The sequence below is a fragment of the Schistocerca americana genome, chromosome X (assembly GCF_021461395.2).
Source record: "Schistocerca americana isolate TAMUIC-IGC-003095 chromosome X, iqSchAmer2.1, whole genome shotgun sequence".
In the NCBI taxonomy this organism is placed as follows: Eukaryota; Metazoa; Arthropoda; class Insecta; order Orthoptera; family Acrididae; genus Schistocerca; species Schistocerca americana.
Genome location: NC_060130.1, coordinates 291,858,805 through 291,884,458, shown reverse-complemented (window position 1 = coordinate 291,884,458; position 25,654 = coordinate 291,858,805). Strand labels below are relative to the sequence as shown.

General features: G+C 37.5%; 1 protein-coding gene across 1 annotated transcript in view; it reads right to left on the bottom strand.

The window, feature by feature from the left end:
- LOC124555966 (nose resistant to fluoxetine protein 6-like) overlaps positions 1 to 25,654 on the bottom strand; it is a 408,440-nt gene that overhangs the window by 6,040 nt on the left and 376,746 nt on the right. Inside the window, exons 10-12 of the mRNA XM_047130013.1 lie at positions 21,987 to 22,155; positions 19,343 to 19,536; positions 10,269 to 10,398 (exon numbers count right to left, since the gene is read on the bottom strand). Coding sequence (XP_046985969.1) covers positions 10,269 to 10,398; positions 19,343 to 19,536; positions 21,987 to 22,155 — 493 coding nt within the window. The remainder of the gene's footprint in view (positions 1 to 10,268; positions 10,399 to 19,342; positions 19,537 to 21,986; positions 22,156 to 25,654) is intronic.

Below are 25,654 nucleotides of genomic sequence, written 5' to 3'. Positions count from 1 at the left end.
TGACTTGTGCACCTACATAGTTCTCGGTATTAATAGCAAATATTGTCTATTGCTTTATAAATTGTAAGGCAGGTATGCCTTCTCCTCCTATAATATTGTGGCATCTTCTGTGTGAGCATCTAATAATATACTGCAGAACTAGCACTCCTGGAAGAAAGGATATTACGGAGACATGGCTTAGCCACAGCCTGGGGGATGTTTCAAGAATGAGATTTTCACTCTGCAGTGGAGTGTGTGCTGATAGGAAACTTCCTGGCAGATTAAAACTGTGCTAGATGCTTCTCACAATTACTCTTTGCATATAATTGGACTTACTGATATGATTATGAGTTTTATTCATTTTGTTGTGTCAAAACTTTTTTGCTGATTTGTACCCAGTGTGGTTTGGATTCGGGGGTCGGTCCCCACATAAAAAACTCAGGCCCTAATATTTTTCCGTTATTTTGTTCTTTCATGAGTCAACATATCCTTGAATACTACAGTTTGTATGGCTGATTGATTCCTACTCATGACTGAATATATTCTTCTTGTCTGTACCCGTCATGGTGAGTTTTTCAAGTCATTGTACACATACGCTCTGAACTTTTTTCTCTTCTCTTTTGAAGATTTTGAAGGTTTATTTTTATAGAACTTAACATAAAATTTATAAATTCTAGTAGTTTACTTTGTCTCTGTAATTATTTCTATGGTTTAGTGGTGTAATGTTGTAGTTTTGACCTTGTATTATTTGTCTTGTGACAGTATGTTCCACAGATCTGAAAATCTGAATGCCATATCCTGATATATGTATAGATTATGTATGATTTTTATAGTAGATATTTTTCGTATGTTCTCTGTAATATGTTATGTATCAGATACTTCTATAGATCCATCTGATATCCTGGGCATCATTTTGCACACCATTTGGCAAACCTTATAGTCTGTCACAAAATATTGTAAACACCCTGTTTCCAAATTTTGTGAGGGGGATGATATAATGAATCACTCTCCTCTAACGTTACCTTTTTCTTTATTATAGAGATAACTAATACCATGTATACTCTCGATTCTTGCATAGGTTAAAATTATCTCAGCTATGTCACTAAAAGAATTCATATGATTTTGTATATGCTGTATTATATTTCAGGCTAAAAAGTATAAAAAAGAAATTAATTTGTTACAATCAATATGTACTAACAGTTAAAATTACTCTTCTTTTAAAAATAATTGAAATTACAAAATTTGTGGCATACTTAAAATTCATACTGTTAATTGCACAATCCAATGGTAATTGTTGAATTTATTTCTAGATTTATTTACAAAATTATGACATATTTTAGAGAAGATTCTTCTTTGCTAAAGTAAGTTTGTAAACTCTTTTGCTTTGTAAACTGTTTGGAATAAAGTGAGTACTGCAGAATGTAAGTAGTGGTGGGCATGCCTCTGATGGAAGTAGACATTTTCTAAGTTTGTCACCAACAATTGTTTATTTATTTATTTATTTTTCTTTTTTTATGAGGAAAATGTAAAAATGGTGTGATGTTGAAAGATGCGACAAAGAATAAAGTTCAAGTATAACACAGGCAAATCTTCATCAGCTATTTAGTCATCAAGAACCCACAAAATCCTCAAAATTTCAGCTGCAAGAATGTACCCCTAGACAAAACTTTGAGCCATTGACAATAACAACAAGATAATGAAGATAAGTAAGAAATTATTCTTCTGTATATCTTATGCCTCTCAAAGCTTTCAAAATTTGTGTAAAGAATGAGAATTTTAATAGTGATGTGTGGAAGGGTAAGATTACAACTGGAATGCAGTTGTAGGGGAAGGAGTAGAAGAGATGGTTACAGGATAATATGGGCTTGGGACACGAGATGAGAGAGAGACTAATTGAGTTCTGTAATAAATTTCAGCTAGTAATAGCGAATACTCTGTTCAAGAATCACAAGAGGAGGAGGTATACTTGGAAAAGACTGGGTGATACAGGAAGATTTCAGTTATATTACTTCATGGTCAGACAGAGATTCCAAAATCAGATACTAGATTGTAAGGCATACCCAGCAGTAGATCAGATCAGAATGTAGTATGAAGAGTAGGCTGACGTTTAAAGAGATTAGTCAGAAAGAATCAATACGCAAAGAAGTGGGATACAGAAATACTCAGGAATGATTAGATATGCTTGAAGTTCTCTAGGGCTATAGGTATAGTAATTATGAATAGCTCAGTAGGCAGCACAGTTGAAGAGGAATGGACATCTCCTAAAAGGGCAATCACAGAAGTTGGAAAGAAAAACACAGGTACAAAGAAGGTACCTGAGAAGAAACCTTGGGTAACAGTATAAATACTGCTGCTGATTGATGAAAGACGCAAGTACAAAAATGTCCAGGGAAATTCAGGAATACAGAAAAACAAGTCCCTGAGGAATGAAATAAATAGGAGGTGCAGGGAAGCTAAGATCAAATGGCTGCATGAAAAATGTGAAGAAATCTAACAAAAAATGATTGCCAGAAGGACTGACTCAGCTTAGAGGAAAGTCACAAGTACCTTCGGTGAAATTAAAAGCAAGAGTGGCAATGTTAAGTGTGCAATGGGGTTCTACTGTTCAACGCAGAGGAGAGAGCAGGTAGATGGAAAGAATACACTGAAGGCCTCTATGAGAGGGAAAATTTGTCTGATGTGATAGAAGAAGAAACAGGAGTCAATTTAGAAGAGATACTGGATCCAGTATTAGAATCAAAATTTAAAAGAGGACTTAAGATCTGGATGACTTAAGATCATATAAGGCAGAAGGAGTAGATAACAATCTATCAGAATTGCCAAAATGATTGCGGGAAGTGGCAACAAGATGACTATTCACTTTGGCGTGTAGAATGTATGAGTCTGGTGACATACCACCTGACTTTTGGAAAAATATAGTCCACACAATTCCAAAGACTGCAAAGGCTGACAAGTGCAAGGATTATCACACAGTCAGCTTAACAGCTCATGCATCCGAGTTTCTGACAAGAATAATACACAGAAGAACGGAGGATGTGTTAGATGATGATCAGTTTGGCTTTAGGAAAGGTAAAGGCACCAGAGAGGCAATTCTCACATTGCAGTTGATAACGGAAGCAAGACTGAAGAAAAATCAAGACAGGTTCATAGGATTTGTTGACATGAAAAAAGCGTTTGACAATGTAAAATGGTGCAAGATGTTTGAAGTTCTGGAAAAATAGGGGTAAGCTATAGGGAGAGATCTACATCTACATCTACATTGATACTCCGCAAGCCACCCAAAGGTGTGTGGCGGAGGGCACTTTACGTGCCACTGTCATTACCTCCCTTTCCTGTTCCAGTCGCGTATGGTTCGCGGGAAGAACGACTGTCTGAAAGCCTCCGTGCGCGCTCTAATCTCTCTAATTTTACATTCGTGATCTCCTCGGGAAGTATAAGTAGGGGGAAGCAATATATTCGATACCTCATCCAGAAACGCACCTTCTCGAAACCTGGCGAGCAAGCTACACCGCGATGCAGAGCGCCTCTCTTGCAGAGTCTGCCACTTGAGTTTATTAAACATCTCCGTAACGCTATCACGGTTACCAAATAACCCAGTGACGAAACGCGCCACTCTTCTTTGGATCTTCTCTATCTCCTCCGTCAACCCGACCTGGTACGGATTCCACACTGATGAGCAATACTCAAGTATAGGTCGAACGAGTGTTTTGTAAGCCACCTCCTTTGTTGATGGACTACATTTTCTAAGCACTCTCCCAATGAATCTCAACCTGGTACCCGCCTTACCAACAATTAGTTTTATATGATCATTCCACTTCAAATCGTTCCGCACGCATACTCCCAGATATTTTACAGAAGTAACTGCTACCAGTGTTTGTTCCGCTATCATATAATCATACAATAAAGGATCCTTCTTTCTATGTATTCGCAATACATTACATTTGTCTATGTTAAGGGTCAGTTGCCACTCCCTGCACCAAGTGCCTATCCGCTGCAGATCTTCCTGTATTTCGCTACAATTTTCTAATGCAGCAACTTCTCTGTATACTACAGCATCATCCGCGAAAAGCCGCATGGAACTTCCGACACTATCTACTAAGTCATTTATATATATTGTGAAAAGCAATGGTCCCATAACACTCCCCTGTGGCACGCCAGAGGTTACTTTAACGTCTGTAGACGTCTCTCCATTGATAACAACATGCTGTGTTCTGTTTGCTAAAAACTCTTCAATCCAGCCACACAGCTGGTCTGATATTCCGTAGGCTCTTACTTTGTTTATCAGGCGACAGTGCGGAACTGTATCGAACGCCTTCCGGAAGTCAAGAAAAATAGCATCTACCTGGGAGCCTGTATCTAATATTTTCTGGGTCTCATGAACAAATAAGGCGAGTTGGGTCTCACACGATCGCTGTTTCCGGAATCCACGTTGATTCCTACATAGTAGATTCTGGGTTTCCAGAAATGACATGATACGCGAGCAAAAAACATGTTCTAAAATTCTACAAGAGATCGACGTAAGAGATATAGGTCTATAGTTTTGCGCATCTGCTCGACGACCCTTCTTGAAGACTGGGACTATCTGTGCTCTTTTCCAATCATTTGGAACCCTCCGTTCCTCTAGAGACTTGCGGTACACGGCTGTTAGAAGGGGGGCAAGTTCTTTCGCGTACTCTGTGTAGAATCGAATTGGTATCCCGTCAGGTCCAGTGGACTTTCCTCTATTGAGTGATTCCAGTTGCTTTTCTATTCCTTGGACACTTATTTCGATGTCAGCCATTTTTTCGTTTGTGCGAGGATTTAGAGAAGGAACTGCAGTGCGGTCTTCCTCTGTGAAACAGCTTTGGAAAAAGGTGTTTAGTGTTTCAGCTTTACGCGTGTCATCCTCTGTTTCAATGCCATCATCATCCCGTAGTGTCTGGATATGCTGTTTCGAGCCACTTACTGATTTAACGTAAGACCAGAACTTCCTAGGATTTTCTGTCAAGTCGGTATATAGAATTTTACTTTCGAATTCAATGAACGCTTCACGCATAGCCCTCTTTACGCTAACTTTGACATCGTTTAGCTTCTGTTTGTCTGAGAGGTTTTGGCTGCGTTTAAACTTGGAGTGGAGCTCTCCTTGCTTTCGCAGTAGTTTCCTAACATTGTTGTTGTACCACGGTGGGTTTTTCCCGTCCCTCACAGTTTTACTCGGCACGTACCTGTCTAAAACGCATTTTACGATTGCCTTGAACTTTTTCCATAAACACTCAACATTGTCAGTGTCGGAACAGAAATTTTCGTTTTGATCTGTTAGGTAGTCTGAAATCTGCCTTCTATTACTCTTGCTAAACAGATAAACCTTCCTCCCTTTTTTTATATTCCTATTAACTTCCATATTCAGGAATGCTGCAACGGCCTTATGATCACTGATTCCCTGTTCTGTACATACAGATTCGAAAAGTTCGGGTCTGTTTGTTATCAGTAGGTCCAATATGTTATCTCCACGAGTCGGTTCTCTGTTTAATTGCTCGAGGTAATTTTCGGATAGTGCACTCAGTATAATGTCACTCGATGCTCTGTCCCTACCACCCGTCCTAAACATCTGAGTGTCCCAGTCTATATCTGGTAAATTGAAATCTCCACCTAAGACTATAACATGCTGAGAAAATTTATGTGAAATGTATTCCAAATTTTCTCTCAGTTGTTCTGCCACTAATGCTGCTGAGTCGGGAGGTCGGTAAAAGGAGCCAATTATTAACCTAGTTCGGTTGTTTAGTGTAACCTCCACCCATAATAATTTGCAGGAACTATCCACTTCTACTTCACTACAGGATAAACTACTACTAACAGCGATGAACACTCCACCACCGGTTGCATGCAATCTATCCTTTCTAAACACCGTCTGTACCTTTGTAAAAATTTCGGCAGAATTTATCTCTGGCTTAAGCCAGCTTTCTGTACCTATAACGATTTCAGCTTCGGTGCTTTCTATCAGCGCTTGAAGTTCCGGTACTTTACCAACGCAGCTTCGACAGTTGACAATTACAATACCGATTGCTGCTTGGTCCCCGCATGTCCTGACTTTGCCCCGCACCCGTTGAGGCTGTTGCCCTTTCTGTACTTGCCCAAGGCCATCTAACCTAAAAAACCGCCCAGCCCACGCCACACAACCCCTGCTACCCGTGTAGCCGCTTGTTGCGTGTAGTGGACTCCTGACCTATCCAGCGGAACCCGAAACCCCACCACCCTATGGCGCAAGTCGAGGAATCTGCAGCCCACACGGTCGCAGAACCGTCTCAGCCTCTGATTCAGACCCTCCACTCGGCTCTGTACCAAAGGTCCGCAGTCAGTCCTGTCGACGATGCTGCAGATGGTGAGCTCTGCTTTCATCCCGCTAGCGAGACTGGCAGTCGTCACCAAATCAGATAGCCGCCGGAAGCCAGAGAGGATTTCCTCCGATCCATAGCGACACACATCATTGGTGCCGACATGAGCGACCACCTGCAGATGGGTGCACCCTGTACCCTTCATGGCATCCGGAAGGACCCTTTCCACATCTGGAATGACTCCCCCCGGTATGCACACGGAGTGCACATTGGTTTTCTTCCCCTCTCTTGCTGCCATTTCCCTAAGGGGCCCCATTACGCGCCTGACGTTGGAGCTCCCAACTACCAGTAAGCCCACCCTCTGCGACTGCCCGGATCTTGCAGACTGAGGGGCAACCTCTGGAACAGGACAAGCAGCCATGTCAGGCCGAAGATCAGTATCAGCCTGAGACAGAGCCTGAAACCGGTTCGTCAGACAAACTGGAGAGGCTTTCCGTTCAGCCCTCCGGAATGTCTTTCGCCCCCTGCCACACCTTGAAACGACCTCCCACTCTACCACAGGTGAGGGATCAGCCTCAATGCGGGCAGTATCCCGGGCAACCACAGTCGTAGTCCGATCAGGGGATGCGTGGGACGAGCTGGCCGTCCCCGACAAACCCCCATCCCGACCCCCACAGTGATGCCCATTGGCAACAGCCTCAAGCTGTGTGACCGAAGCCAACACTGCCTGAAGCTGGGAGCGAAGGGATGCCAACTCAGCCTGCATCCGAACACAGCAGTTGCAGTCCCTATCCATGCTAAAAACTGTTTTGCTAAGAACGTCTGAACTAATCTACAGAGAGCGCAAACAAATCGACAAAATTTAAACGATTATTAAAATACAAGATTGCCTAGTAAATGCAGTAATGCTGCTACTTGCGCACTGCTGACACTGCTCGGCGGCGGAAGGAGACTAAGCGAAATTACACTATTCAGGTACTAAAACACGATGCTACACTCTCAAATACTATAATACGCCCGAAATTTATGAATTAAACAATGCAAGAACCAAAAACACGCAAAGAAATTAAGAATTAAACTATGTAACAAATGAGTGAGCTAGGAGTATACGACTTGCTGCTCAGCTGCTTATCCAACGGCGGCAGGGAGCACACTGACTGCGACCAACCGACACTGGCCGTTCAAAACAAAACAGTAGACAAACGACTACGCGAATTTACACTATTCAGGCACTAAAACGCGATGCTACAACTCTCAAATACTATAATACGCTCGAAATTTATGAATTAAACAATGCAAGTACCAAAAACACGCAAAGAAATTAAGAATTAAACTATGTAACAAATGAGTGAGCTAGGAGTATACGACTTGCTGCTGCAGCTGCTTATCCAACGGCGGCAGGGAGCACACTGACTGCGACCAACCGACACTGGCCGTTCAAAACAAAACAGTAGACAAACGACTACGCGAATTTACACTATTCAGGTACTAAAACGCGATGCTACAACTCTCAAATACTATAATACGCCCGAAATTTATGACGTACACAATGCAAGTACCAAAAACACGCAAAGAAATTAAGAATTAAACTATGTAACAAATGAGTGAGCTAGGAGTATACGACTTGCTGCTGCAGCTGCTTATCCAACGGCGGCAGGGAGCACACTGACTGCGACCAACCGACACTGGCCGTTCAAAACAAAACAGTAGACAAACGACTACGCGAATTTACACTATTCAGGTACTAAAACGCGATGCTACAACTCTCAAATACTATAATACGCCCGAAATTTATGACGTACACAATGCAAGTACCAAAAACACGCAAAGAAATTAAGAATTAAACTATGTAACAAATGAGTGAGCTAGGAGTATACGACTTGCTGCTGCAGCTGCTTATCCAACGGCGGCAGGGAGCACACTGACTGCGACCAACCGACACTGGCCGTTCAAAACAAAACAGTAGACAATATGTACAAGAGCCACAAGGGACTAATAAGAGTGGACAACCAAGAGCAAAGTCTTCAGATTAAAAAGGTCATAAAATAGGGATGTAGTCTTTCACCCCTAATGTTCAATCTATACACTGAAGAGGCAATGATGGAAATAAAAGAAAGGTTTAGGAGTGGGATTAAAATTCAAGGTGAGAGTATGTCAATGATACTATTGGTATCCTGAGTGAAAGTGAAGAAGAATTACATGATCTGCTGAATGGAACGAGCAGTCTAATGAGTAAAGAATAAATATGGATGAAGAGTAAATCAAAGAAAGAAGAACATAATGAGAAGTAGCAGAAATAAGAACATTGAGAAAATTAACATCAGGATTGATGGTCACAAAGTAGATGAAGTTAAGGCATTCTACTACCTAGGAAGCAAAATAATCAATGACAGACAGAGCAAGGAGGGCATCAAAAGCACATTAGTGCTGCCAAACAGGGTATTCCTGGCCAAGAGGAGTCTACTAGTATCAAACATAGACCTTAATTTGAGAGAGACTTTTCTGAGAATGTATGTCTGAAGCACAGCATTGTATGGCAGTGAAACCCCAGAAGAAAAGAAAATTGAAGCATTTGAGATGTGGTGCTACAGACGAATGTTGAAAATTGGATGGACTGATTAGGTAAGGAATGTGGAAGTCTACACAGAATCAGATAGGGAAGGAATATGTGGAAAACACTGACAAGGAGAAGGGACAGGATGATAGGACATCTGTTAAGACATCAGCGACAGACTTGCATCATACTTCAGTGAGCTATAGAGAGAAAAAACTGTAGATGAAGGCAGAGATTAGAATACATCCAGCAAATAATTCAGGACATAGGTTTCAAGTGCTACTCTGAGATGAAGAGGTTGGCAAAGAAGAAGAATTTGTTGTGGGTCTCACAACAAAGCTCCATGCTGATTTTTTTAATGATGTAAACTGTCCATTTAAAACAATACATTTTACAACATTTATTAATCTGTTGCAATTCATTATAATTCACAATCAGTTCTAGATCATTGTTCACCACTTAATTCTAAATTTCTCCTTTTGTGTATATTGGTTGCAGTGGTACAATGTTTTGTTTTGTTTTATATTTTTTTAGCACAAAATTTACTTATGCCTTTAAGAAAGTTATCGGATACAAACTTATACAAAATGAGTTGAATTTAGTACTGAAATTTAAATGTCAGAAGAAATAAACCGTGGCAGAAAAGTGACAAACAAATGAAATATAAAGAATTATAAGAAAATCAGGTTATCTTGCAATTTTTCTTCTCTGCCAGGTTTGTCACTTCATCTCTTGCATACCACTTTATTTATATCTACGTACTGACATTGGCTGCAGCTCACTCTTCATTTTTCAAGAGCTTCTGCTGTTTTTACACTGAGTTTTCAACAGCTTAGCTTGTCTTATCTGTTTGACAGTACTGCCACCTACATTTGAATCTCATGCATTATCTACAGGGACCGATGAGCTCAGCAGTTTGATCCCTTAGCAATTCACACACATTTGAACATTATCTACATTTCAAATAAGTTAAGGGATCCTAAGTGACTTGGAGCCTCTTTTGTATCCTCCTACATCACCTCCCTTTTCCTGAACCTTGGAACAAAATATCCTCCATATTCACATTGCCTTTAGCCATAAAAAACACAATATTTCTTGGTTAGAGACTTTCTATCTGCCACCATTTTCACCTTTTAATTCCAACCAGAATTCCTTCTTTACATTAAATGATCATTGTTATTTGTGCCCCTGAATGTTCACCAGTGACAGAAAAAAATGATTTGGTTTTCTCCATTATGTAACAACCACAAAATAATGGTTAACAAGATTTTTATTTTATTTTTAATGACAGTATATTATTTCTTATATATTCTTTATGCAGATTAATTATTAACTAATCCTCATAGAAATAAAAAGGACTATGTAAAATTTGTGATTCCAATATGAATTAATAAAATTTACTGAGTTACATATAGAAATCTCACCTTTTTCAATTTAAAATTTCTCCCATATATCCTCAGGAAGTAGCCCACAAATATACCCATTATATAAACTGTTAATCTGTGGCTTGGTAAAATATACGAGAAATCTGCAGTTTCAAATAATTTGGAAACCCTGAAATAAATGTTTACATTTAATGATTACCATTTATGTTCAGTAACACAACATCCAAAGTTATTCAGGACATGTTTCCATATGAAAATGCAACACTACTTCCTTATGGTAATGTAACACATGAAATAAGTACATCCTTTCACGGCCAAATATCTAGAGTAACAAATTAGTACTGATGAACTAACAGTTATTGTTGAATACTTAGCACCAACAGTAGATAATGAATCTATTTTGTGAGAGAGGGAGTAAATGAACATGATGGATGATGGCAATTGACACACACACACACACACTGCAATTAAGGATTAGGATATTGCATATCACTAGAAATAATTAAATGGAAGATTCATGACTTATCACTAATGTGTAAGAATTAAAATTTTCTAAGAAGACAAAAAAATGTATCTGTTAGATCACATACTGTTCCTCAAATATAATGCAGAATTTTTTTCATTATATAAATAGACAAAATAATTATTATTGATCATTTTTTGTTTATGAGATACAGAAAACCTTACAATATTTTAAGTGTTTTCTACTAAATATGTTAAAAGTGTGATTATTTGAATTAAAAATATAATTATATCAGTGTTTTACTTTTCAATCATAGTACTTAGTTTTGCCTTTTCATAAAATGTTCAGGGATCAAATTTCTGAATTAACTGTTATTTTATTTTTGCATAAGCAGTTACTGAAATGGGCTGTTATTTCATTTACAGTGCCTGCGTCAACTAAAAACCGCAATACACAGACAGATACCCATTCATAGGCAGAGGAATTACTGCTTTTGGGTGATTTAATTAGTACTGACATGTTTTATCCTTGCAAACATCCTACTAAGGGAAACATACTATTCCTGCCCTAGTAAATCCAGTGCACCTGTGTTTCTGGTTTATTTTTAGTAGCTATGCTTGTTGCTACTTTCTGCAGAAATTTGTAAACTAATGTATTTTTAATCCTTATACATTTCACTACTGTTAGGAATATATGTGCAATCTGATGCTATTTTCTGTGTGCTGCTGTCAAGTTAGCCATTTGTGCCACAGTTATTATTGCCTTCCTGTTAAACAATGCTCCAGACCATTTCACATTTTTTTAAGTTTGGAGAGTGATGTATCTGCATTTATTTTAAAATATATATTCATCATCTTCCTCTTAGCTGGAAGTGAAATATCATACAACAGTTCAGTGCAATTCATCTCATGCAATAAACATTCATTTTTGACAATCCCTTGTGTCAGGAGACATTAATTTCCTCTGGCTATGATACTTTGAGTGTAAATTTCTTCCATTTATTTAATCGTACGGCTAGGGCCCCCCATCGTGCAGGCTGTTGCCGGGTGCCGGTCTTTCAATTTGACGCCACTTCGGCAACCTGCAGTCGATGGGGATGATAGGGTGAGGACAGCACAACACCCAGTCCCTGGGCAGAGAGAATTCCCTGACCTAGCCAGGAATCAAACCCTGACCCAGAGGATTGACAATCCATCATGCTGACCATTCAGCTACTGGGAGCAGACAATTTCTTCCATGATATTCAGTTATATTGCTTTTTGTCATAGATACACACAACTGAAAATGCTGACAGTCATGTTCTGAGCCTGCCAAAGAGGGAGTGATACATATGACTAACCTTTAAACTTTTATTTATCTATTTTACCCATTTGGTGATACACATTTAATGTACTAGATGATATCAGACATTGGACTTAAATGTGGTTTTTGTAAGGAAGAATATTCATGTTTATAATTATATGTACTAGAAAGTCATATAGAGTATTCACACATTTAACAAAAGTGGTGGTGCTATAGATATTCTCTAACAGATCTTTCAGATGGATTACTATACATTTTATATATTGTGGCAATTTTCTGAACAATTTTATTTAAATGTAGAAACTTGTTTTAGCCAAGATATTAAGCAAGTTTTCTTTTAATGTTGTATTCTGTTTATCTATGTTGCTATTTCTTCTCATACTACTCTCACCCTCCATTAATTTTTGTTTAAATAGAAATAAGTTTGCCACAATACACAGCTTGAAAATCATATCACTTTTAGTGTTTCAGACTTTTTTTACATTAATGTCTAGGAGTGCTATTGTAATACTCATACTATTGGTCTTTATGATTTTAAAGATTCCCTGCTGGAGAGTTTCCAGAGAATGCAAGGCCATCTATTGGATATACATGCAAATATTCATAGTAACCACTATTTGGTGGATGCTCATTTTTGAGTTAACAACCTGCACTGAGCTTGGTATTGACATAACCAATATATTTGTCTTATTTTAAATCACCCTTTATCAAAATACAAAAGAACTTTATGCCACATTATTTGCAGTGAGGTGATGATACCTGAATAGTGAAGAAATCTATTTTTATAGCTGTGAAAATTATATTGATATTATATTGCTGTTGTTCATAATGAGAACCATTTACTGAGGGTGATTTGTAAGAGAGTTTACTACCTGTTGAAGATTTATTTCTAATTTTGCTCATAATTTTTGTCATCAGCAAAGAAAACTGTTTTATATGAATCAACATTCATGTTAAGATACCTGATATAAATAAGAAAATGAAGATTTCCCAGTACTGATACTTGAAGGACACAATAAGAGAGTGTTCCTTTGACAAATATTCTGAAACTATTTGTGTTTTTATTTCCATGCATCTTATGCTTACTTTCAGCTTGCAGTTGCTTACAAATGAATGAATGCATTTATTTGAGAGGCCCTAATGCCATAACATTTAGGCTTGTTTAGGAAAATATTATGGTTTACCATGTCAGTGACATTGATAAGTCTAAAAATATACCTGTTGTCGACTGTTTCTCATTAGCTATTTCAGATGAGTACATGGGTAAAGAATACATAAATACTTTTCTGTTTTCTGAAACAATTTTAGAGATTAGTTAATGTTTAATTTTTGTTTCTGAACTTGATCAAGACATTTTGCATTAGTTTTTCCAATAGTTCACTCAAATGAGAAAAAATGTGAGGACATCATAGTTCATCACTTTCTCTTCAATCACAAGTTTTGTAAAAAGGTATCAATTTTGATCATTTTTAGCAGTTTTGGAGATCTGTATGATTGTAGTGAGATATCCTATTGAGGTATGAGAAGGTCAATCACATTTGGAGAGAGAGTTGAAAAATTCTGTTTGATATACAATCAATTCCTGCCATGTATATAGTTTTTATTTCTTTTATGGGGTTTACTATTTCTTGCCTGCTAACACTATTAACAAATGTTTATAATTTACAGGTGTTGATTTTTTTGTTAGCTGTTGATCTTCAGTGTCTTTACTTTCAGTGGCTTTTCAAATATTCCAGTGATATAGCTTCTGAATACTTTTTCTGTTCCAGTTGAATTTGTAATCTTTTCTTCATTGTGAAACAAGATGATCTTCTTTTTCGTTCATTTCTTTAATTCAGGTAGTCCCAATCTGTAATGGCACCTTTGACTACAACTGCAGTCTTGCAGAAGTCCAGGTGAATGCCTTCCATTGCATGATATTGCCCTCATCACACTGCATCCTTGTTGCATTTTTGAGCAGTTGTTTGCCTGGATAATGGCATATCCTGAGATGACCACTGATTTGGAGTAACAAGAGACATGATTTCATCAAACTGGGTGATATGTTTCAATTGATCCACAATCCAATCTTGATGATCCTGTACCCACTGCAATCATAACTGATGATCAGTGTGGGACTGTGGCAGGAGAGGGGTGGGGGAGGGGTGGGGGGGAGAGAGGTGCTCTGCAGCAGTCTCATTTTCAAGAATGTGCTTTGAAACACTTTTGCCTGCACTTGCATTCTATCCTGTTGTCATATATGCCATAGAACAGTCCCTATCCTCTTTTACAGAGGAGAGAAGCGTCCGAGGTACACATTCTGTCATGAAGTATGGACATTCAACAACTTGTTGCCTAGTTGTGATTTCACCATCCTTCAACCACTTTCCATAGATGCTCATAACAGTAGCGAGTGAAGAGCCAATCTACTTCCCTGTTTCTGAGATGCTCGTTTCCAGGCATCAACCCATGACAATCTGCCCTTTATAAAAGTCACTTATGTCAGTTGGTTTCTCCATTTGTGGCTCCTTACCATCACCAGAATGATTCCCCATTTGTCTCTGCTATGCTTATATACTTTCTTTACAATATCACATGCCCTGGTATAGAATACTAATTAGTTTGATTTGTTTAAGTGCAAGTACCACTTGCGTATTAAGTATCCAGTATATTGGTATGTTCCCCATCATGCTGTAGACACATTTACATATATCTCCATGTTCTTCTTGACATATTTTTGAGCATGTCCAGTTCATAATGCGAAATGCATCCTCAACAGAATTGCACACTTCTTCATTTGTAGCATAATGATGGCAGATACATGTGCTATAATGACTTTCCATAATGAGTTGTTAAGTGAGCTGATGTCAGGATTTCTTGGTGGCCACTTCAAGGGAGCTCGTGCTGCTAATGAATCACCATCCTGGAAAGTGTTTGTTTAGGAAATCGCGCACTGCAAGAGCTTAGGGGGCAGCATATGGTCTCATGGTGGGCAGTGGTCATTATGTTTTGGATCATCAGTGTATATCTGCCGTGATGTTACTTTTTTAGAAGGTTGAATTAAGTCCAAATCTTCCCCCCCCCCCCCCCATCCCCCACAATCTCTCTCTCCATCTCCTCTTCCCCTCTCTCTCTCTCTGTCCATTTCCTCCTCTCCCTCACTCTGACCATTTTCTCCTTCCCTCTCTCTGTTCATCTGTGTCCATCTCCTACTTCCCCCTGTTGGTTGGTCCATCTCCTCCTCCCTCCATCGCTTTCTGTTGCCATGTTATCATCCCCAGCTCTATAAGAAGCTGGTTGTTCTCAACCCCCACAGTATTTCTTTCCAAGTAGTAAGTAACGTGTGTACCAAGTTTGATTGAAATTGATCCAGGAGTTTAGGAGGAGCTTTGACTAGGTTCATACATGTCACATATATTTTACCCATATTTAACGTACATCACACATTTGTACACATATTTTAGCTATATCTCTTGCAAATTTTGCCCTGCAGTTATGTTTTCAGGCATCTCAGTGTATATGATGACATATCTCTCGACTATATGTCTTACAGGGCTATATTTTTGCAAGTACACTCAGTGGTATACATGAATACTGCCAGCAAATTATTTTGTGACTAGAGTTAATAATAAATAACTAATAAATTATAATGACATTGCACGATGAGGCAGTTTTCCATGCACCTCAGTGTTTGTGACACAATATCTTCGGAACAATGTGCCACATAAAGATATATTTTTGCAGATGCATTCAGTGGTATACAGAGTGGTCCATTGATCGTGACTGGGTCAAATATCTCATGAAATAAGCATCAAACGAAAAAACTACAAAGAACGAAACTTGTCTAGCTTGAAGGGGGAAAACCAGATGGCGCTATGGTTGGCCCGCTAGATGGTGCTGCCATAGGTCAAACGGATATCAACTGCATTTTTAAAAATAGGAACCCCATTTTTTTATTAGATATTCGTGTAGTACGTAAAGAAATATGAATGTTTTAGTTGGATCACTTTTTTCACTTTGTGATAGATGGCACTGTAATAGTTACAAACATATGGCTCACAATTTTAGATGAACAGTTGGTAACAGGTAGGTTTTTAAAATTAAAATACATAACGTAGCTATGTTTGAACATTTTATTTCGGTTGTTCCAATGTGATACATGTACCTTTATGAACTTAACTTATCATTTCTGAGAACGCAGGCTGTTACAGCGTGATTACCTGTAAATACCACATTAATACAATAAATGCTCAAAATGACATCCGTCAACCTCAGTGCATTTGGCAATATGTGTAACGACTTTCCTCTCAACAGCGAGTAGTTTGCCTTCTGTAATGTTCACACATGCATTGACAATGCGCTAACGCATGTTGTCAGGCATTGTTGGTGGATCACGACAGCAAATGTCCTTCAACTTTCCCCACAGAAAGAAATCTGGGGACGTCAGATCTGGTGAACGTGCGGGCCGTGGTATGGTGCTTCAACGATCAATCCACCTGTCATAAAAAATGCTATTCAGTACCGCTTCAACTGCATGTGAGCTATGTGCTGGACATCCATCATGTTGGAAGTACATCACCATTCTGTCATGCAGTGAAACATCTTGTAGTAACATTGGTAGAACATTATGTAGGAAATCAACATACATTGTACCATTTAGATTGCCGTGGATAAAACGGCAGCCAATTATCCTTCCTCCCATGATGCCGCACCATACATTAGCCCACAAAGGTCACTGATGTTCCACTTGTTGCAGCCATCATGGATTTTCCGTTGACCAATAGTGCATATTATGCCAGTTTACATTACCGCTGTTGGTGAATGATACTTCATCGCTAAATAGAACACTTGCAAAAAATCTGTCATCGTTCCGTAATTTCTCTTGTGCCCAGTGGCAGAACTGCACATGACATTCAAAGTCATCACCATGCAATTCCTGGTGCATAGAAATATGGTACAGGTGCAATCGATGTTGATGTAGCATTCTCAACACCGATGTTTTTGAGATTCCCGTTCTTGCACAATTTGTCTGCTACTGACGTGTGGATTAGCCGTGACAGCAGCTAAAACACCTACTTGGGCATCATCATTTGTTGCAGGTCATGGTTGACGTTTCACATGTGGCTGAACACTTCCTGTTTCCTTAAATAACATAACTATCTGGAGAACGGTCTGGACACTTGGATGATTTTGTCCAGGATCCCGAGCAGCATACATAGCACACACCCGTTGGGCATTTTGATCACAATAGCCATACATCGACACGATATCAACCTTTTCCGCAATTGGTAAACGGTCCATTTTAACACGGGTAATGTATCACGAAGCAAATACCGTCTGTACTGACGGAATGTTATGTGGTACCATGTACTTATACATATGTGACTATTACAGTGCCATCTATCACAAAGTGAAAAAAGTGGTCCAACTACAGCATTCATATTTCTTTACGTACTACAGGAAAATATGTTATTAAAAATGGCAGCACCATCTAGTGGGCCAACCACAGCGCCATCTGGTTTCCCCCTTCAAGTTAGACGAGTTTTGTTCTTTGTAGTTTTTTCGTTTGATGCTTATTTCGTGACATATTTGGCCCGGTCGCTATCAATGGACCACCCTGTATATGAATACTTTCTGCAAAACTTGTTGTGAAAGAAGTAATAAACCATGCCTGAAACAACAGTTTTACTGCATGAATAATGAAACAGTAGTAAGCAATAAAATAAGTTCCTTTCATCATTTTGTGGGGGTTGGCAGCACTAAAAAGCCTTGTAAGAGTTTTAAATAGTGTTTAAAGTTGGGTCCAAGTCACTAAGTGCTCTTCTTCTCAAATACTGGATAAATATAATCTGGCTATTTGCACATCATGAGCTATACATCCTTTTCACCCCAACCCCCACCCCTTTGAGAGGTAGCCTGTTCTTACTCTCACAGCGGTTCTTTCCAAAGGGTAAGTAGTATGTGTACAAAGTTTGATTGAAAGCATTCCAGTGGTTTATGAAAAGATGTGGAACATACATACATTTTATTATGCAGCTGGACTACATTTTATAAACTACAGAAGGTCCATCGTAAGACAATCATTAGCAAGTATATGTCCAGTTTTCACATAAAATATGAGACCCACAACATTCTTTTAGAGACACGAGTGACATATTCCCAATTTAGTCAGTAATGAATGTGAATTTCTTCATTTTTAAATGATTTGATTTCTGTATTCTTAGAAAATACTAACAGATTTCATGTTTCAGACAGATTAAAAAAAAATTGATTAGGAGAACCATTTCAATGCAGAATTTAATTTTCATGGGTTGCATGATTCACAGCTACAATATAATGAGGTGACGTAAACAAAGTTAAGAATAATGATGCAACAAAAGTGAGGCAGAATTGAAAAGGAGTGTCCATGTACAAAACTATTTAGAACAACAACATTAAGTTCTTTTAGGTGGGAATCTCTGTTTCTTCCTGAGACTAACTGCTATTTATGTATTAGACCTAATGTTGAGGTACAAATACCCCAAAAATTATACAGAATGTCTAGAACAATAGAATCAAGTGTCACTATAAATGAGACACCAAATTCCTTTAAGAAGCTATTAATCACAATCACCATATTTAAAAATTACAGCAATAGTAATTTCAAATTTTTATAAACCAAAGTGTTAAGGGGATGCCCATTTTTATTAAATTATTCAGATATTAATAAAAATGTTTACAAATGCAGCTGTTCATTAACTCTAGGAAGCTGTTTATTACCCATTTTGAAAATTGGGTAACTAATCAAGTTTTTCAAGGGCTGTGAAAAAAATATTGAAACCTTAAAATTTTACTGAATATCAAACTCAGACCTTAAAGCTTTAAGTACATTTTAATGACATATTGTAATATAGAGAAACATAATTCAAAAAAAGTTTTAATATTTTAAAGGAGTGGGATAACTAAATGGATATATTAATTAAATTTGATATCTATATACATATAAAAAAACAGTACTATACAATAGAGTGATAATATTCAAGAAAGGGTGTGCTGGGAAGTATCAAGATGTTAGAGCCCAGCACAAAAACTTAAGCATATTGATTACAGTGTGATAAAATGAAGCAATGACAGAAATGTCAAATCAGTATTGTGATTATAATTTAAAATATATAAAACTTCAAGTAGGATGAAAATTATCCAAACACTTCCATAAATGTTTTTAATAACATAGATTTGGTTACACAGGAAAAATGGACTTTGTGATAAATGTTAACAATAAGTCATAAATGGTGTTAGGCTGCCCTTTTCAGTGGCCAAATACTTATAAATAGGTTTCTTTATATTTCTTTTTGGTAATATTATTAACTATTTGCTGAGCGATACTCACGAAATTCCATAAAATACAAAGTGGGTGAGCCTTCTTGTGTATGTCACATAAAAACGAAGAAATGTTGATATAGCTGCCAGTAAAATTAGTATTAAGGAGCCTTTCCTTGGCCACTTCCAGAGAAGATATACAAGCAGTGGAGATATGGCAAATAATTGTGTATCTATTCCCACATGATGTGTATGTGTCAAGCACTGTGAAAATAGAAATAAGGGTAAACAACTGTGATTCAGCAAGTCTAGTAAATTGATGTTTTAATACTTCAAAAGTGCTACATGTGAGCAAATATTTATTGAAGATTTTTTGCTATCATTATTCTGAAAATTAATGCTTGTGGCGTTTCAGCAATTGCATGCTGCTCTAAGATTTATGATACAAGCTAATTTGATATATGCAGTTGTTATTTGCAATAGTTATTTCTTTTTACCAGCCTAATTTTGGAGCAATTGCTGCCACTGCCCCACATCTGTGGACCCTTTTCAGGTAATGATACATATTTATACACTATTCCTTCTGCACATTTTTTAGTGAAACACAAGAGAGTTATGTATTGACTGGGAGATCTTTGAATATCTAGATCAGAAAGGGTTTCTTCCTTCATGCAGACTGGCACATTTCCTTCTTGGTGTGTGAACTTTTTGCATTAGGTTTACCTGTTTTGTTAAGATGACTTTGTTCAATATGCATAGGGTGCAGTGAAGTTTTGCTTTCAGAAGAGTGTGAAATCTGGTACCAGTATGTAGCTTACCCCTCTCAAAATATTTCCAAGAGGCCACCAAATTTCATGTCCCCGTCTCATGAACAAATTACATGCCACAGAATAACATTTCTGAGACAGTGCAGGAAGTTTCAGAAACTAGCCCAAGGTACCAAAGTATAGCCTGGTAGTCAGTAACTATACATCAGTATTTATCCCCCTACTCCACTCTTACTGTCCAACTTTTGTTGGTGAAAACTGCTTCCACCATTAAAATCTGAACTTGCTAATTCCAAATTGAGATCCAGCATATAAATGTGCCTTAATGTACTTGGTTTTGTACAGATCTGTTCTCACTGTTAGCTCAGCTCTACATGTTGTCAAATGCAACTTCATTCCTTTGTAAAATTCCATGTAGGATTATTTAACAAGGATAGCTTCAGTTAATGTCGGAACAATAGTAATCACTTTGGACCCAACTTACATTTGAAGCAAGATCTGATAACATTAAATGTTGAGCATCATTTTTATTTAAGTGGACTTAGTTGTTGTGGAATGAAATATGTATAACTGTTTAGATGAAAGAGGGCGGAAGGTTAGGATTTAACATTTAATCACCATGAGGTAATAAGAAATAGTGCACTTGCTCATTTACAGTCATAAGGGGGAAGGAGGCTGGGGTACATCTGATTTGTTAAAGAACAACCTCAAACTTATGAAATATTCATGATTATCATGCACAAAATATTTTAAATGAAGCTGTCACCTCTGCATTAAATCCCAGAATTTACATTTACACTGTCCAGTTACATTAATGGGACCACTGCCTACGTTTGTCGTTGACATACAGTAATGACTGACAGAAAGCAGGTGGCATTAATAGTAATGGTGGGTATATAAAGCACGTCGGAGGGACACGGAAAACAATGTAGTCATTGTCATAATGTGGAGATGGAGTGATTTACCTGAAGTCCAAAAGGACATGATCAATGCCTTTCGGGACAAGGGTAGAAGCATTTCTGAAATGGCTAAGTTTGTAAACTGTTCACATGCTGCTGTGGTACTGTGTATGGCAAAATGGCACTATTTAAAACTGGCACTGAGACAACTGTGGTGCATCACAGACTATAAATGACAGGGGTGAGTGATGCTTGTGGAGATGTGTATGGGTGAATAGACATGCAACTGTTGAGTAACTTACTGCCCAGATGAACCAAGGGGCTACCAACAGTGTCTCTTCAACAACCATTCAACCAGCGTTGCTGCACCTGGGCCCTTGCAGCAGGGGCCTGGTTCGTGCACCCAAGCTGACTGCTGATCATCGGTGATAATGGTTGGAATTTGCACACTAGTACCACAACTGCATGTCCACTGAGTGCCGACAGGTGGTCTTTTCAGATCAAACATGTTTTATTCTCCATGGGGCAGATGGCCATTGGCATGAAACATCTGAAAGCAAGCACCCTGCAACAATCGTCAGAAGGGTCCTGGCTGGAGGGCATACCCTGGGTGATCTTGCCATTCTGGAAAGCATGCTGGAACAACACAAGTATGCATCTGTCCTTGGCAACCATGTACACCCATATATGCAGTTTTTTTTTCCCCTCAGCACAATGGCATCGATCAGCAGCGCTGTGTTGCAGTGTGACACACAGCTTGCAGTGTACGTACATGGTTCGAGAACCACCATGTTGAGTTTATTGTACTCCCCTGTCCACCAAACTCCCCATACATAAACCCAATTGAGAATATGTGGGACCACTTCAATCAGGCTGTTCGTGCCATGGGTCCTCAATGATTCTCTTTCTGGATGTCTTGCAGGGTCTGCACTGCAAAAGTTGGTTATTCAGGCTTTGACAGGTCACCACATTAATGTGACTGAACAGTGCATTTTTTGTACTAATAACACCAATACATTAAAAAGGTCAACATTAATGGTTTACTTACCATATTTTCAAATCCAAAGTAGTTGTGAATGAAAAGCAAGTTACGCCACCAGTTTTTCTTACAGATATCTGAATGGTGACGCACTACTAGATTCCACTGTGGTCCTGAGCCCATCCAAGGAAGCAGGAAAGTACAGAAAAGTATAATTGTGGCAAGATTAGGCACCAACCTGCAGTTATAGTTAACAGAGACTGAAATAAATATTATGTTTATATTTCCAGATGTTACAAATCATTTACTCCCCTTTGTATGAAATATCTAATAAAATTATTTTCTTAACATTATTGCTTTCTAGGATTTCATGATTCACATCCCGTACAGCAAATGAATTTCAGTTACAGAAATACTAACTTGAACAAATATTAAATATGAAAATATTTCTAAAACATAGTATGTATTCTATCACCAGCATTTTTGCAAATATTAATTATTAGAAATCATTTATTAATTTTATAGTTAAACACTAGTTAGTAAAGAGTTACATTTTCCTGGCACAATGAATTTATTTAAAAATAACTGTAGGTATTAGATGATTGCAACAATATAAAGCAGTAATAAAGTCACATAACTAAAAAACTTCATATTTTGTGTCAAAAATTCCTGCCGATTATAGATTTGAATTTATGATAAGTTGCTGAAAATGGCACTTACACGCAATTGGACTCTGCAATAGTAAAACATCTCAAGGAGCTACAGAAATGCCTGTTAGTTCCATATTGTAAGTGAAACAGAACCAGTTTATTTTTAAATATTTTTTTGCAGTATTATGTGAGTTTACATCCAGTTGGACCTTAATGGGCTCTGGATAAATAGTCACAGTACTATTCAAATAAAATTTATATAAATTTGATGCCACAGAATGGCTAACATGAGTAACACAAGGTATTGTAATAGTGGCTCTTAAAGGATAACATTAATAGAGAAAATTTACAACAGCTCACTATCTTCAAGGAATTGGCAGCAGCTGTAATAGTAGTATAGTATTGTATATTTATTGGCCCTGTGAATAACACAGGACATAATGGATCTTAAGTATTCTAGCAAAGAAACAAAAATAAAGTTTTCAAGATAGACCTAATACTCTGTGAGTTACTACATATTTGAGTTATCATTGGCGGAAGACCAGAAAACAGATATTTTATGATAATACACACTTGTTTAAACAACTGTGTGGCCTATACATGTAAATCTTTTCTCGGTCCACAGTTCACTGATTATATAGTGTAGTTCTATCTCACTTGATGACAACTATGAAACTCACAGGGAAATAAAGAAACACTGAGGTTGGTAGCTGCCAGTGTAATTAGTATTAAAGAGCTTTTCCCTGGCTGCTTGCAGTGAAGATATACAAACAGTGGAGATTTGCAGTTGTACATAGGTAGAGATAAGCTTTATGAACCAGTGATACGTGTGTATTATGGCTTGCTTCTAGCCCCAGATATAGCTTTTTGGTGTGTGATAAGTTGTCTCAGAATATATCAACATATGACATTAAAAAAATTAGTAGAATGCATCAGCTTAAATATTACACAGTTGTCAACTATAAACACTATCCTTGTTGTACATATAGCTACTTTCAAAAGCTGCAAAAAAGAAACCTAAGTTTCTGTTCTTCCATAAAAGTCAAAATACCACCTTAAAATGCAGAAATATATAATGTACTCTGAAGAAAAAACCTTAAATCAAGAAAACACAATAAAATATTAAAAAAGTGAACTAACAGAAAAAAAGTTAAATTATGGTATTATGATTTTTGGATCACAAATAGTGCCACAAAATAAAATAACATAGATGAAGTGTTGTATTAAAATGCACAACATCAGATATTCTTTGTTGTTACATCTCAATATTTTGAAGCCAAATTTAAATGGTTTTGTCAGTAACGAAAATAATCAGCCCTATGTTATGCAGAAAACAATTTTCCTTGGTTGGTTGCAGTGCTACACATCAACTGAATTGTACTACTGAATAGTGCCATATACCTCTTGAAGAGCAATAATTTCTTCTTTCTGTTTGATTGTTTAAATCTGAATAACATTTAGTTAATAGTAGTAGTTTTTCTCTTCAAACATACAAATTTATTCTTACTCACATAACTTACAACATGTGTTTACAAAGATTTATGACAAATCATCAAGACAACATTGAATAATGAAAGTAAAAGTGATGCTCAAGTCATGCAAAAAGAAGAACTAGGGTGAAAAAGTAGTAGTTACCAAAGTTTTAGTACAGAGAAATATTTTAAAAAACCCACACTGACTGCATCTGACAAGAAAAAACAAATGATGTAATAAAGTAAAGAAAATAAAGATTATGTGGTAAAATTAATACTGGTACATACATAATGGAAAGTTACAAAATACCAAACATCAGATAGGCACTCAAAGATGAAGATAAACCAAAAAAAAGAAGTCAAAGATAGAAATGGAGACCATGTAAGAAACAAGCATATAAGAGTATTTAAGAATTGAAAGATGGAGCTAAAAATAAGTTGATGAGGTCTGCATGAGATAATATAGAACTCAGAAAGTGATATGGAGAGGCAGTTCTGAAGATTGAACTTTCTAAATGTGATGTAAGACAAGAGATTTATGCAAGCCAAGGTAAAAAGAAATAAAAGTGTGTAAGGCTTGACAGAACATGACATAGTAAGAGAGGGAGGAAGGAAGTAGCAGTGTGAAAAACAACAAGGAGAGGATTTACAAAATGCTTTCCCATCAGGTCTCTGAAACACTGTTAATTAGAGAAGAGATTAAAACAATTTCAACAGCATTATTAAAACATAGCGTATTGAATAATTCTGCTTGTATTGGAAATCAGTACTGTGTGAATACTGATATTTTGTCCATTGCTTCTGTTCATGTGTACTGAAGTGTGCAGATGACTATTTCATTTTCATCTGTTGTTAGTGTGTCCCTTCATTATTAGGAATGAAATATTTTCTACTTCATAATATTAATTTTAAATTTCATGGTGTACATTTTTGCAGCACCCATGTAATAATCTTAAGTGGAAGTTATCAGAATACAGAGTGGAGAAATAAATGGTGTACAAATAGGTTTAAAGAACTTATAAATGCATCACTTAAGAATGTTTAAGGAGATGGGACCTGGATAAGCTGAAAGAACCACAGGTTGTTGAGAGCTTCAGAAGGAGCATTAGGGAATGAATGACAAGAACATGTGAAAGGGATACAGTAGAAAACCAATGGGTAGTTTTGAGAGATGAAATAGTGAAGGCAGCAGCTGATCAAATAGATAAAAAGACAAGACCTAAAATAAATCCTTGGATAACACAAGAGATCCTGAAATTAATTGATGAAAAGAGAAAATATAGAAATGAAGCAAATGAAGAATGCCAAAGGGAATACAAATGTCTCAAATATGAAACTGATAGGAAGTGCAAAATGGCTAAGCAGGAATGACTAGAGGACAATTGTAACAATATGGCTACAGGAAAATTAAAAAGCCCTTTGGAGAAAAGAGAAGCAACTATACAAATATCAAGGGCTCAGATGGAAAACCAGTCCGAAGCAAAGAAGAGAAAGCTGAAAGTTGGAAGGGGTATATAGAAGGTCTATACAAGGGAGATGAATGTAAAGCCAATATGGTAGAACTGGAAGAGGATGTAGACAAAGATGAGATGGGAGATATGATAAAGCAAGAAGA